At 47.8% G+C, this 15,084-nt stretch overlaps 5 protein-coding genes across 5 annotated transcripts; 2 read left to right on the top strand and 3 right to left on the bottom strand.

Moving 5' to 3' along the window:
• The first annotated feature begins 2,534 nt into the window (after positions 1–2,534).
• F4822DRAFT_387007 (uncharacterized protein) lies at positions 2,535–4,643 on the top strand. The gene is made up of 2 exons (XM_051456766.1): positions 2,535–3,366; positions 3,437–4,643. The coding sequence occupies exons 1-2, from the start codon at positions 3,112–3,114 to the stop codon at positions 4,115–4,117; spliced, it is 936 nt and encodes a 311-aa protein (XP_051319858.1). The 5' UTR covers positions 2,535–3,111; the 3' UTR covers positions 4,118–4,643.
• Positions 4,644–4,949: 306 nt separating this feature from the next.
• Positions 4,950–5,351, bottom strand: F4822DRAFT_424551 (uncharacterized protein; the record flags this gene model as incomplete). Its single annotated transcript, XM_051460170.1, has 1 exon — positions 4,950–5,351. The coding sequence occupies one exon, from the start codon at positions 5,349–5,351 to the stop codon at positions 4,950–4,952; it is 402 nt and encodes a 133-aa protein (XP_051319857.1).
• A 767-nt stretch (positions 5,352–6,118) lies between these two features.
• Positions 6,119–7,571, top strand: F4822DRAFT_424550 (Metallo-dependent phosphatase; the record flags this gene model as incomplete). Its single annotated transcript, XM_051460169.1, has 4 exons — positions 6,119–6,135; positions 6,192–6,315; positions 6,380–6,470; positions 6,535–7,571. 4 exons carry the CDS (start codon positions 6,119–6,121, stop codon positions 7,569–7,571), a joined length of 1,269 nt encoding a protein of 422 aa, XP_051319856.1.
• Positions 7,572–7,910: 339 nt separating this feature from the next.
• On the bottom strand, positions 7,911–12,556 carry F4822DRAFT_36281 (uncharacterized protein). Its single transcript, XM_051456136.1, has 2 exons — positions 9,044–12,556; positions 7,911–8,994 (listed from the first exon to the last, which is right to left on the bottom strand). Exons 1-2 carry the CDS (start codon positions 12,467–12,469, stop codon positions 8,251–8,253), a joined length of 4,170 nt encoding a protein of 1,389 aa, XP_051319855.1. The 5' UTR covers positions 12,470–12,556; the 3' UTR covers positions 7,911–8,250.
• A 479-nt stretch (positions 12,557–13,035) lies between these two features.
• F4822DRAFT_36209 (uncharacterized protein) lies at positions 13,036–14,415 on the bottom strand. The gene has a single exon (XM_051456129.1). It carries the CDS (start codon positions 14,018–14,020, stop codon positions 13,697–13,699), a length of 324 nt encoding a protein of 107 aa, XP_051319854.1. The 5' UTR covers positions 14,021–14,415; the 3' UTR covers positions 13,036–13,696.
• Between the last annotated feature and the right edge of the window lie 669 nt (positions 14,416–15,084).

Genomic DNA, 15,084 nt, shown 5'->3' with positions numbered 1-15,084 from the left:
CGTTAACATGAGCGTCTGGAACTTTTTTTTCTTTGGCCATCGGTAGTCGGAACTTCGCATGTGGGTCTTTTACGATACGCCCCTCCACCAGTCAAAGGGCTAGGAGCTTTGATTATGTAATTATCTAGATGGGTCCAGGGTCACCACCAATGAGAAGCTACGCAGCTTTCTGAGTATGTTAGAGCTCCTTCCATGGGAACGTAGAGTAATGATTTGCATATTTGCATCATAAGCCTCAATTTTGAGGGGCCTAGTTATGTAATCTAATCTCGCTGAATATGTTTGGAAATGGCTGAGATTTGGGGTTTCATTGCTATCACTTATTTTTTTATTTTTTTCGCAGGTGTCTTTTTATGATATCTCCAGCCCCTTATGACTTGTGCATAACAAGCCAATATATGAGGCACGTCAATGGACACTTGGACAAAATGGGATATGAATAAGCATTTGAAGGTGAAGATACCTCCTCATGCTATCAGCTCAATTCAGCTTGCCTCACTCTAATATTAATCTAACTTATCAATTCGTCACTATGCCTATCCCGGTTAAACCTCAAGGTCCTTGTACATATTCGTAAATTATCTGCCGTTCCATCTTATCATAGCCGTACTGCCGGAGGTGTGCGTGAGATCTGCTACGTAAAGATTACTAGAACACATCCTGTTGAGGTTCTATATTTAATCATGATGTCTATCAATTATTCACACAATTACTTACATATCTAATGACGAACTAACCTAATGAGTTCCAACTGAGCAGAGCTGACCAACATGAACGACCAACGGAACCTACCCGTTCTGCCCGTTCTAGCGTAGGGCTGTGCCAAAACCCCTATCCCTACTACAGTGATAAAAAGTGATAGGTGCTTTTAATCTCGTTCTCCGTGGACAGGGGGAGATCAACCAATTGCAACCCGGATGATCTTAAAAATTCTAGGTATCCAGATTAGGTACATACCTAGGTACGGTATTGCCGTCGCCAAGAAAATAGGATCGAATATATGAATGTTAAGGAAGAAAAAAAAAAAAGCATAGGAAGGAAATAGGTACATCTATGTACTTATTTCATATAATTTCTATGATAATGGTACTTCGTACTTCTAAGATAACAATAATAATAATTTTTTTTCCTGCAATTTCTACGTGTCTGTCCTACATCTGACGGCTCTCAGGGGATTTTCTAATTTTTTCCGATTCTGCATTTTACATGCCGTGCCTATGCCATTGATCCATCTTTACTTATCTTAGTTTCTCTATCGTTTGATTTTCTTTTTCTACGTGATTTCTTCTGACGTTACCTACCTGCGTAGAGGACGAATTTCACGAGTGGTAGCAATCTATCTTCAAGCCCTCCCTTCTAATACTCCACTCTCTAATTGCCAATCGGCTTATTTTGATTTACGATTTCATGGTCTTTACCTATACATACAGTACATACAGCGGGTTTTAAGGAGGTACACGCATATAATACCTATACACTGTATCATAATTTTTTTTCTCGCCATACATCGACGGACCTACTATCGAATTATTGGTTCTCTACGTGTGACGTTCTCGTTACCCGCACCGTCCTAACACAATACCCACCCGCTGCCTTTCGAGTCCTCCCCACCACGATCTTTAGTTCCGAGTTCTCTCTCGGGACCTTAAAATTATTCATCACGGCGTCCTCCACAGTGGCATCGTTACAAGCAGATGGTAATCTGCCACCAATCAACACCTCTCCGATCCCGACACGTACAGCTTCACCCGCATTACCGCCCATTCGATCAGTCATGGAGGAGGGCGCGGTGCCGTTACCGGCCACCCTCGAGCCAATATCACGTCCGAGTTCGACTTCTTCGACGACAGCCTCGGCAGCACAGCTCCCTGGAGTTTCTGCGTTGGCGGCTGCAGGTTCAGCAACCAGTTCACCACAACTAAGGTGGGTTTACCTGAATAAAAATATAGCCGAATACATTACACCGCATATCATTTTTCGATGGTCGCAATAATTTTCATCGGTGATGGAATTTTCATACGTTGGGGACAGCTTGCGATTTCTTAGCGCGTCGTGTCGGAAGAAAAGAACGAATGTTAGGCCTCGACCTTTGGAAATTGTTCTTCGATGTGGCGTTTTGAGAAAAGCCATCTCCGAACGAAGGCGTTCTTGCCAACATTGAACGATGCAGACCCGGATACCTGGTTTAAGTACCTAGGTATTCTACATGCTTCTTGCCTACTATGATGGTTCTTTTTGGAAAAAGCCACAAGTGCGGAATATTCGACGGTTTCTTCATCTGCGACTCCCCCAACCATTGACAAAAAGAAAACCTTACACCTTACCAACAATAAACAACACCGAACTTCTATACGGTCGAGTACATGATGCACATGTACCCTATCTGCTACACAACATACATCCATATATACTAAAGGAAAATCGGGCTGATTCGTAAAAATATGAGATTTAGGGCAACAAACATACCAGTAAACCCAATGAATACGGGTTCCTCTCCTGCAGCGCATGCTCCGACACCGTCGGGCAATTTGGTAAGTCATCAGGAAATTTTCTTTCTATTCTGCCTATCTCGCGCCCGTCTTTCTTTTTTTCTCTAGCAGGTCTAGCAGCGATAGCGCATCATTTGAATGCTCTAAAAATTTCCACTACGTCAAACGAAAGAGGGGCTAGCACTACAGTACAAGCGCTACAAGTGGTATCTGTGGTATCTGGTATCTATGGTATCTCCTACTTGGTTGAAATTTTAGGTTCGATGGGGGGCACCAAAGTAGCTGCTGCACCGAAAGCTTGCGATTGACATGGGAAGGTGGAAATTTTTCTCCCCATTCCAATTCGTTGCATGGGCCTTGATAAATGGTTTGCACTGTGGTAGTACCTTGTACCCTGATACATACAAGGTCTGTGGTGAAACTTGATTGGCTAGGTTCTTATCAGCACCCACTTTCTGGAAATTCTTCAATCTTCCCGTTTATCAATTCTATCGATCCCCATATCAATACACCTATCCTTCCCTATCGATATCTCCCCCAGTCTCTCATCGCCGACACGCCATTCCACCGCCGACACAACCCATTTTCTATTTGAGAATCCTTCTTTTACCTTAAATTCAAGATGATGGCCTCACACCCGACCGTGGCCTCGGCAGCTAACAATGAGAACCCATCTACCCAGCCAACCTGTCAGAATTGCGGCACTTCAACCACGCCGTTATGGCGTCGCGACGAGTCAGGATCCGTCCTATGCAATGCCTGCGGCCTATTCTTGAAGCTGCATGGCCGCCCGCGCCCGATATCATTGAAGACCGACGTCATCAAAAGCCGAAATCGTGTCAAGACAATGCGACCGGATATGCAAGTTAAGAAAAAGGTAAGAACCATCCCCCTTTCAACCCCCGCTTGTCCTATCGCGCGTTATAATTCTCACATTTTTCGTACAGCAGAGCCTTCCTGCCAGCACCAACGGAAATAATTTCCAGAATCATGACAGCGCGACCGCTGCTGCGCTTGCCGCCGTTCGCGCGACTCAACAAAAGGCAACCAACGGACACGGTACAGATTCGCCCGTGTCGCGCACTGCGACCCCGTCTCTTTATGATCCCCATCTGACTGCCTTCCAAGCAATGGATCATTTCCAATCGGAATCTCTACAACAGTATCCCATCCCCGGCGGTTCCCCTGGACATCCTCAATCGCCTATGAACGGCGACCAACAGGGCCTAGAAGTCCCCCAGACCCACGAGCAGCTGATTGCTGCTAACTCGAGCCTTAAGACGCGCGTCAGCGAGTTGGAGCTTGTCAACGAGCTATACAGGGGCCGACTACAGCAATTGGAGCAGGACATGCAGACTGCGGATAACTACCGCCATTCTGCCGAGAGCGCTGCGAAGGACGCCGCCACGGAACGTCTTCAACGCGAAGAAATCCAGCGACAATTGGAGGACAGCCACAGACGAGAGAATATCCTAAAGAGAAGACTGGACGAGATGGAACAGGAGAACCAGGATCTTAAGAGCAAAGCTGAGGAGTCCGAGTCAGAACGTGCAGCAAAGAGGCCAAAGCTTGATGAAGAGGCGAAAGCCGAAGAAACAGAGGTGCCTACACCGCAATCCGCTTCTTAGGAGGAGGGGCCATACGACATCACTTACTTTCTGCCACAAGCATAATTACTTCTAGCTGCGATCCGTCCCTCCTTTCTTATCTGTAACATTATCTACTCACGACTTTCCTTGCGTCTATTTTGCCTTTTTTCTCTAATCTCGGAAGCCTGGCGATAGGAGGCTGTGGAGGCCTTCGGACTCGGATAGGTCTATTACGGCTTCTCTAATCAATAGTTGGTGTGGTATGGTGAGTTGGCCGAGATGGCTCCATCGGATTGGCGCGGTCAAAATCTTGAGCAGTACGGCGAGGTGGATAACTCATCATTGACGACGGTACGGCTTGGTCTTTGCGGCTACTGAATTCCCCCCCGCGGTAGCCTGCTGGAAGGGAACGGGGACAACGAAAGGAGTTTTACGGAGTCACCAAACTTGCTGGGCGTTGCCGCCTCTAGCTAATGGTCAATAAAAGTTTGATTTGCATTTCTTATAATGAATGATATCAGAGACCTTCCGTAGTACATAATTATAAAAGGCTCTTGCAACCAGACCGCTTGACTATTTAAATGTGATTAAAAAGGACAACATGTATTGAAGGAGACAGTTAAATCTCATAGAGTCGCAGCGGTTTTACAAGACCAACGTTGCACTCCACTTATGGGCCTAAATCACGAAAGGAGTTGGCTTCATGGGGTATATTACTTGACCGACTTCCTTTTCTTCTTTTGAAATGATATGCAGTGTAGAGTGATAAGGTCTATATGCATCCCTCGTACAAAAGGTAATGTATACTCTAAGCCCGAAGTTTTCAAGGGCTTCCAATCGCTTCTCATCCCTTATAATGCTGCATTTTATGTTATGTATCGTCATCCGGCCCCCTCTTTTGTTTGACTTCTTCTGTCTTGGATTTGCTATTGAAACCCATCAATTCACCAATAACTCCACCGGGTTTCGGCACAGGGCATTCCCGCTCCCGCTCCCTCCTCGCTCTCGTAGCGGCTAAAGCACTGACTTTCTCTAGATCTTCGCTCGGGCTTTCGAATTGTGCTACGCCGTCCTTCACTTCGGTGGGTTCGGGTCGCCTTCTCCGTCGCCGCTGCCCTGTGCCGTCTGCTGTGAGCTCCGAGTCGGCGTATGCTACGCGCGGCGCGGGGCACGGGAGTATGTGAGGAAGGGCTACGACGAAGAAACTGGCGGCTACGGTTGTGGCGAAGAGCGAGGATGTCATGCGCGACCGCGGGTGTAGGTGCGGCGGCATGGTGGGTGGGAGAGCGGTTTTTTAGTTGAGGAGGGGAGGGGATTCGTTCGTTGGAAAATGCTGCGATTGAATTGTTGGTTAATTGTATCAATTGAAGTAATTGTAATTGGACGCAATACATACCTATGATATTCCTTTATCTTCTCGCGGCATGACGATAGGAGGTTGGAAGGAGGAGGGGAGATGCGGGAGTGTATGTTTATCGTATTGTTGCCGGCCAAGTCCGCGATGACGGAAATTCGAGAGCTTTGCCGCAGCCAAAAATCACAAATTCAATTGACATGATTCGATTGAATATCCGAAGATCTCCCATATATAGGAATTATAGGGCGATGGGGAATTCGTTAGGCTAGAGAAAGCTCGAACCAGGAGTTTAGGTGATACAAGGATAATAATGCAACTGCAAGCCACCGATAGACCCACTGAAATGACTTCAAAAGTTTAGTCTCCAATTCGCGTCAAGTCTAATTTTGGCAAGGGGTCTCTGGTTGTAGTATCCCGCACACGACGAACCCCGATCCCGACTTTGTTGCGAAAGACTAAAGACTATCTTATCCATTAATTATTTTATTCTATCATATTCAAATACCTACATACAAACGGATAGGTAGACATTCAATCCACCAACCCAACGTTAAATCATCTTGATTAGTTTACCAATCAAAACAGATAATATGTTATGATCGATAACGAAGTAGCTCCAACACAACGACTCCTGTCTATAACTTAGCCTACCTCGACAGTATCTAGGCTTCACCTCCGTCGACATGAGCGACCTCGATAAGTATGTCTACTATAAACATTTCCACAACGCGATGTGTTTGCTAACACCTTGATCAGGGCGATCGCTCAACTCCGAGCATGTCGTCCGATACCCGAGGCGCAAGTAAGAGAGCTTTGTCACAAGGCTCGAGAGCTCTTAATCGAAGAGGGTAATGTTGTAACAGTCACTGCGCCAGTAACAGTACGTCTCGATCGCATTATGCGAAAATCGATAAACGCGAGTAACCTCTAATTGATCGATGTAGATATGTGGCGATATTCATGGACAGTTTCACGACTTAATGGAGCTCTTCCGAGTTGGTGGCGATCCGCCTGACACCAACTACCTTTTCATGGGTACCTATTCCGAGCGCATCGCCTATCTGCAAGAGAATATTACTGACCAAACCTATCTATGTAGGCGACTTCGTTGATCGCGGCTTTTACTCGCTAGAATCCTTTCTCCTTCTCCTATGCCTTAAAGTCCGCTATCCCGATCGTATGACCCTTATTAGAGGTAACCACGAATCTCGACAAATAACGACAGTTTACGGCTTCTACGACGAATGCCTTCGAAAGTATGGCAGCGCTAATGTGTGGAGATATTGCTGCGACGTTTTCGATTACCTCGCTCTCGGAGCTATTGTTCTTAACGCCTCGAATACTTTGTCACCACCTAACGATATGACACCGAGCGAGGAGTATACAGAGCAAGATATTGAGATCGAAGTTTGTAATGCGGACGGAGATATCATGAGTCGCTTTATGAGACGAAACAGTGATCAGTCAACGGACCGCGAACGAAAGAGCCCCAACGGGACACAGAGCAAGACCGGTCCTCCCGGGTCGGGCGCATCGGGTAGTAGTGGAGGTACCATCGGCAATCCGACAGGCGCTGTATTATGTGTGCATGGCGGTCTATCACCACTTATTGATACGGTAGATAAGATTCGACTATTGGATCGAAAGCAAGAAGTCCCCCACGAAGGCGCCATGTGTGACCTCCTATGGTCCGACCCAGATGAGATTGATGGCTGGGGTTTATCACCACGAGGTGCCGGGTTCCTCTTCGGCGCGGACATCGTCAAGGTCTTCAACCATAAGAACGACCTTTCCCTCATTGCACGTGCACACCAACTTGTGATGGAAGGCTTCAAGGAAATGTTTGATGCGAGTATTGTTACCGTCTGGTCCGCTCCTAACTACTGTTATCGATGCGGCAACGTCGCAGCCGTCTTGGAGTTGTCCGAGGACCCTACCGGCGAGAGCTTCTTTGCGCGCAGTAACGGCGATGTAGGTCGGAGCGACGGCGGCGTTGGTGGAATGGAAGGCGTCATGATGGAGAGTGACAAGAGACTTAAGAACGGCCCTGCCAGGAGATATCGTGTCTTCCAGGCAGCGCCGCAAGACTCAAGGGGAATGCCAGCCAAAAAGCCAGTGGCAGATTATTTCCTATAGGAGTCTAGGAGAGAAGTTTTACTAGCATTGTATAAACAAAAGTGAGTAAAAGGTGGTGCATTGTTTTTTATTTTCTCCCTTGGTATGATACCTTTGACGGAGTTCCGGGGAATAAGAGGATAGGAAGGGTTTATTGAGAAATGAATGGAAATTATTCAGCTTCGGCTTTGGAAATGCATGACTAGGTGCGTCCATTCTTATACAAATCTTTAAGACAGAATACTGCATGCGATGCTTTACAGGGAGATGTCAAAATGTCTAATCTAGGGTATATGCATCTTTATGTCATGCTTGTATTCCATCATAGATACTCTTCACAGCGGGGATAGGAGGATAAAAGTTACATGAACGGAGGAATGCTAAACACTTTATTCATTACCTAGGCACATAAGGTACAAAAGAAACAGCCAAACAGTCTACTCTGTAAGTCGTGTGTCCGTTTTCTTCCCTATTTCAGACCTAAAACAGATATGCTAAAACAAAAAAACATTTACAGCATCCACCCATCCCTCTTCTCTGTTTTCCAAATGAGCACTCCCTACTTATATCATATAAGCGGGTGAGCCACATAATCCCCTAACCCCTATTCTCTACCTAAGCAGATAGTTCTCCCCGTCTCCACAACGGTAATAACGAAGAAGTTGTAACCGGTAAATTCTTACCCTATCGGCCCTTAAACTCATAGTATGGCAACACCATATTCGTTGATGCGCCTGGAACCGTGAATAGGGACAGGATACCCCGGAATCTCCTTTTCGTCTTTCACCCATCGACGATCCTCGCCTGGCTTAGACATACCGCGTTGTCGGAGCACATGGTGCGCGATGTAGGCGCGGAAGTAGGCCTGGAGCACGTATTGTAGATCTGGCCATCCATTAGAGCCGGGGATAGCTTCTAGATCGTCCTCAGCCTTCTTGGCCCCGGGTTGCGCCTTAACATTACTGACCCGTTCGTCAGCAGGCCCCTTTTTCGAGGTGACGCCAGAAGTGTGGGTGTTGATGACGTGCGAAAAACTTGGTGACCTTGCGGCTCTGATGGGTCTTGTCAAACCTCCTCTTCCGCGCGTGGCGGCCGACGCTCCCATCCCCTTTGGCGGTGGCTTGACGGTTTTCGCCGGGTCATTTCCCCAAGTAGGCCTGGGCTTGCCCGCAGGTGCTGTCAACTCCTGGATCAGTGCCGACTGCCCGGGTGCTTTCTTGGTGGGCACTATCGGTACTTTGGGTATTGAACTTAGGGGCTGCCCCTGTACTATCGGCTTTGAGCTTGTCGCTTTGGGTTTCACCGGTTCAAACGGAACATTCTTCAAATATAAGAGCTCAACGCCCTTGGGTTGCTGTTGCTGTTTCGTGTCCAGAAGCTTCTGTACATGTGGTGGAGGTGACCATCCCGGTCCAAATAAACCTCCTTCCAGGCTAGACTTTGGCTGCTCGAAGTTAGTAATGGTACCAAAGTATGGATTAAGGGGATCTGACCTTTTGGGTTACAGGTTTTTCACTCTTCCCTGCCTTCGACGCCACAGGAGCCGCTCCGGTGCTCTTTTTCTCTGGGCTAGGCGGGATAATCTCTATCGCTGGAGCTTCGCTCGCCTTCGCATCGTGCTCCTTCATTAGCCTGTCAAGCGCATCTTCTCGCCATTCATGATAGCTGTCAAGGGCGTCATCCCGTTCCGTAGGCGGCAACGCGTTCACGAATCTTTCGTAGTTGCCCTTGTTCTCGTCCCACTGACTCCATGTCCACTGCTTGGGGTGACCGGGCTTGTCTTCGACCTTCTGTCGCTTCGATTGGCCGCTTGGTTGCTCCCGGGGCCGCTTCGGTGGCGTTGGCGGTTGAATCTTTGATAAATAGGTATTTGGAATCGGTGAAATTTTGGGCGGCGCTAGCGGTTTGGCATACTTTGCCCCTATTTTCCCTATGGTGCCCCTTATAATTCGTGCACTTGCCTTAGCCTCGTTCACAGGTATTAATTTCCTCTGCTCCTCTGGCAACGTGTTATAAAACTCTTCGAACTTGAGGTGTTCCAGCTCTTTCGTATTCCATGCACGTGTTTGCGGGACGGGCGGAGGAGTCTTGGCGCCTGGCGGTGGGATGGGAGAAGGCCCGGTCCTGCTACCTGGCACCTGGGGCTTTCTCGGGTCATAAGGCCGTTTCTTTGGTGGGGGCTTTTTCATATGAGCCTCTTGTTCTTGCAAATACGCTGGTTTTACTGGCTCATCCTCGAATTCTCTAAGGTTATTGAAGAATCTCGCGATCGCTATCATGTAATCGTGGAAATGTCGCTTGACCTTAGGTTTCAGAATATTCCATCCATCCTTTATCGCTGCAACAGTCCAGCCCGTCCCTTCGGCTTTGATTTTCAATACCTGAGCTTTTACAAACTCATTCATATAGACTTCGACCTTCCTATCGGGGTGCGTGGGTCTTTCACGTTCCCTAAAAGTCTCATAAGTCCAGCCTGCTATTGGCGGGTTGAATTCACGAGATTCCAATTTAGGCCAAGTGTGGCTAAAGACCCTGATCCATTGCGCACGCCTATCCCGTGAGCTCGGGAACTGCTCGTGTAGCCAGGTATTGTACTCCTCTGGAACCTCCAAAGCATCCCATGGATCAAGTTCTGCCTTATTTTTTGGTTGTTCTTTTGGTTGTTCGGGTTTCTTTAGGGAGTGTTCAGGAACGCTGATTCCGCCGAAAAAGTTGGTTATCTCAACGCCACTGTCATCGCCTTGGCCCTGGTCCTGGTCCTGGTCCACATTCGTACTATCACCACCAGAAGGCTCCTCGTCATAGCTCTCGCCTTGGTCGGTTGGGTCACCACTACCCTCGTCAGCATCCGTTTCCTCGGTATCATCTCCGGTATTGGATTGAAGGGGATCCATGCCGAAGTCTCTACCGTTAGCACCTATGAGTACTCTAGGAATGCCCACGTTCGGATGATTACCGGGCAGATTACCGGGTGCATAGCTTGTGATATTGGTAGGGAGGTTTTTAGGCAATGGGATGGTCTTGGTATTTGAAAATGCCATTTGGAGGTCTGGCAGCGTTTGCAAGGTCCCCGCCCCGGAGGATTTTCCATTCGAGCTTAGAGCCTCGGCTATCTTCAATTCTAGCGCCTGGATTAGGTTGTTTCCCGCCTGGATGGCCTCGTTATTAGCGTGAATATCAGCAAAGTTGCCGGGGTCGCTCTCGTCGAGCGCGTCGTTTTTTTTCACGACTTCGTCTACTTCCGCCTCATAATGCCGCCTCACTTCCTGCAGATGCCCAACTACGATATCACGGGCCTGAGCTGCTACTTGTTGCGTAGAGGTTGCCTTGGATGCTCGACTGCTCGACTGTTTACTGTCGGGAGTCTCGACTGGCTCCTGGACAGGCGGCCGGTTCTGGCTTTTGTGTAATTCCCTCCGCTTGTGAGTCCTCTCTCTTCGCCTCACTCTTTCTTTTTTCTCCTCCTCCTTGTATAGTCGCTGCTGTTCCTTATGCTTCTCTTCCTCTTCCGTTACCGTGGCACCCGCATTTTCTGACCAATTCTTAAGGTGCTCGGCATTTTTCTGCCTACGCATGGCCCAATATTTATCGAGTCCTTTCCGTAACCGCATCCTGCGAATGACTACATCCATGTGCTCGGTCTTAGCCAACACTTCCTTCGAGCGGTAGTTATCAAGCTCGTACCAACATTGTTCTTGTAGGATCAGGGAGAGCAAATATCCGTCTTCCGCAGCTACCAATTGTGCGAGCCCTTCCTCGCCTCTGGCAAATAAGATTTCATAGGCGGAGAGTTGAACAATTACGAATGCTCTATATTCGGAAACCGCAGAAAACAAGTTTCTAAATTCGTTATAGGCTTCCTCCTGGTTCTTGGAGGCGTACTTCCCATGATTGACAAATCTAGTGAAGATTTCGTTTAAGACTACCGCTGCCTTCTCGGCGTCAACTCGGATGTTCGCCAACACTTGTCTTATTCTTCGAGTTTCGGTCGTCTTTTTCATAAGACCGTAAGAGCGCCTAAATTTATCCACGGCGGCTTGAAGTACAGTCTTGAATTTGTCGCGGAGGCCGTCGGTCATGTCCTTGGAAGGGTACATGAGAGGGTTCTTCGGCAAATCCTCGAAGCGATCAGGTATAGTCTTGGTCTTAAGCTCTGCATCCTCTTTGAGGAGCTTCCATGCGCTCTGGGGCGAAGACCACTCAATACCGATTGATTCTTTTCTCGTCACGAATCTATCAACGCGGGGACCACTACCCTTAAGTATACCGTAACCACCTCCTAATAATCTTAGGTAGTGATCGAATCCAGGGAATACATCAACGCCCTCGTTTTCGTTCTGAGCATTGTTCAATACGAAGCGAGGCGCGTACCAAATGTCCCTTTGATTATTGATGGAGCACTTTCCATGTATATTGTAGATTGAATCGTCAGGCTCTAATCCGACCAACTTGTCTTCTAACCCGATCGCCTCGAGAGCCGACCTGAGAACTTCTCTGAATTCGTTCAGCTGCTCTAACGACCCATCAAAGCCCTCAAAGGTGCCTTTGTTATACTTTGATTCAAAGTCTCTAACAATGTTTTGAAATCTCTTGTTAACACAAAGCTTCCTCCTGTCTTTGCCGTACCACTCTCCCACCCTCTCGGAGCCTTGTCCAGCGCCTCCTTGGGCGGCAAACCCTAAAGGGTAGGCATTGTGGGAACCACCAACCAACTCGTGGGGGTACGTCGCGTCAGGAAATGAAGGGTCCTCCGAGTCACTACTCTCAGAACGGTCGGCAGTCGACGCGGGGAAACGGGGGTTTAGAAAGGCTCTCTCGTCTGGAATGAAAGTGTTAGCAAAATTGGCTTGATAGATACTATTGTCAATAATCCTACCAAGTACCTGACCCGCACGCGGGTATTTAATGGATTCAGACATTTCTTTAGCTACTAGCGCTTATTTGTAGATTTTGTTGTGATGTGTTTATTCGTAACTTAATGTCTGCGGCGTCAACTCTACTACGGGTGAGGGCAGGTAGTCTATTGATATACCCGTCGTTGAGGATGTGCCCGTGAAATGCTACAGTATAAGCCAAGCCACTGCTGCTTATGTATCAAACCAGTTGAAACAATGATGAAAGGTGATTGATAGAGATTACTTTACGATTGATCAACAAGTTGTTAGATTTAGTTTCATAAAATCTTCTAGCAAAACACAAACTGCCATGAAGCTGCTTATGACCCCGCGTATAAATTAAAATAGACTTAGACAAAGACTGCAAATCTAGCTTTGTATTATACAGAGCCTTGTCGTACATTCTGCAAACAGCTGCTTTCATCGCTTGCAGTAATACCGGTGTGTTTATTGTAAGACAAAGACCCGTGGCTTTCTCAATCGATGGGATTCCAAATCCGGCCAGTGGTGAGTAATGGCTCTGGAATGTGAAAGCAAAGGTAGAAGCCAACATCACAACTAGGTCATTCACTGCTAACCAATGTAATTTAGCCAGTTGTTTCGAATTCTATAAAGGACCTCTTACTTTGTTAAATCTGACATTTAAAACAGTGTGATAAGTAATTTATTATTCTACTAGGGACAATGGTAGCCTATACTGAAAGAAGGCGACGTTACCGCTGCGCCCGCTACGCCGACAGGCAGAGACACTATTGAATACCTTGCTATCTCCATGTAGGGAAGGCGAAAATACATCCTCAGCCACCGAAAGGGAATAATTATTTCCTCCAGGCGTAGAAGGTAACCCTGAGTACGAATCTCCAATGGCATACTCCCGCAGCTCCTGTCCCATGTTCGCGTAGTCGTCAGGATACATGATGTCTCCGCAACTCGGGTCGGCGCCACACCGAACGTTCTGGATAGGATAAGTATTTTCAGAAATTGAGTCAAGGTAATATCTTGGAGTATCGGATGTCGAATATTCCAAATATGTCTGTGCCTCTGACTTGAAGGTACTGGGCTCCAGTGCTACCGAGTTGTGGAGTTGAATATGCTCCTCGAGAGCCGCTACTATAGTTTCTGATTCAGTCTGCTTTATTTGTCAGAGGCTGTGATAAAGCCAGATCTACTGTTACAGACAACAGCGCTTTGTATAGATGGAGTTGCATGGAACTCGGGCGTGGAAGTAGTTGGGTAGCGAGCTACTAGAAGCTACTCTAGGAGCTCATTATTGTTGTCTCGATCGCAGGTAGGATTCGGAGTTGTAATCCCGGCGGGATCGAGACTGCCGGTTTGAAGGAAACAAGAAATGCTTCCGTCGTCAAAGCCTATCCTGTTGAGGAGCGCCCGCATCTTTTTGTTTTCTTCGGCAACTCTCCGAGCTGCTCGCTGGATCTCGGCAGTGCTCTCAACCCCCCGACGATGGTAATCTCTAAGCTGTCTTTCGATACTATTCACGTATTCTTTGCGCCGGGCGCGGGACTTCCTCTGATTATCCCTTAACCTGGCAAGATTCGCGTCATTGGACGATCCCATGTTCGCTAGAGCGTACACTGACTACCGTAGCCTAGTAGATGGACCGGCACCGGCGGGCCTTATACCTAGGGGCTTCTGTCGCTTGCGGGTACTAGCAAAGACTAGCTAGGTTATATAGGAATGTAATGGATCACGCCGGCTATGAATAGTGTTGCTGATATTGACGTAGCCTCGATAGGGTCTTCTTAATTTTGATATGAATAGATCAAAATGCCAAAGTCGATAGTTGAAAATGGAACTAATATCGGGAGCGAGAGACAGATAATGCCCAGGTAGTTATAGGGGGGTTAAATCCTTTTCTTCTTCGAAAGCCTCTGGGCGGGATTGTCTTCTCTGTGGTAGCGCGGGCGCCCTACCTAAATTAACCCCCTCCCCCCTCTTCAATGGTGTGTGGTTCGTAGTGACCTCTGTACATTTTAAGATGCTTGCGAATGGCGGATATGGGTTTGGCTACAGACGGCAGTGAGAAGCCAAAACGCACCCTGGCATGCATTGAATTACTCGCATACTCAAACGAAACATGGCAAGTGCAGATGGTTAACTAATCGTCTTGCTCGACGCGGCTTAGGTTGTAACCACATCGCAGCTCGCCCGTGTGCCGCCTGCACATACTTCGGCGGATTTGCCTTCCCGAGGTCTCATTGCGGATGTGAACCTCTAGGTGTACCGATGGCATGTCCCGTTAATGCTAGTCCTTCTGCCTGTGAGCCACAGCTTCATGGGCGACAAGCATTTACACAGGAGCTCCCTCTGGCTACTATAGATCAACATTTTGAGCCCGCATTGTAAATGTCTTCGTTTATGAACCCGCACGTTGTGCCAATGTGGCTTGGGGTTTGGTGGGGGTCAGATCTAGGAAAGGTAACCTGGGATATATGTTTTGAACCAGATGCGTTGGTCTTTCTGCAAGAAACCCTGTGGGTTAAACGGGAGGTTGGGTCAGTAGGACTTGGAGAAGGTGTGATCGAGTACGACAGCGGCGTACAAACGTGCCAGCTATGTATCGTTGAAATATTGAGCCCTATTTCCCATGCCCGTGGCCCGTGTTGAAACCAACCTGGGTA

The sequence above is a fragment of the Hypoxylon trugodes genome, assembly GCF_022578975.1.
Source record: "Hypoxylon trugodes strain CBS 135444 unplaced genomic scaffold F4822scaffold_1, whole genome shotgun sequence".
NCBI classification, from domain to species: domain Eukaryota; kingdom Fungi; phylum Ascomycota; class Sordariomycetes; order Xylariales; family Hypoxylaceae; genus Hypoxylon; species Hypoxylon trugodes.
Note: the sequence above shows the minus strand (reverse complement) of the source record. Positions and strands in the feature narration are given on the sequence as shown.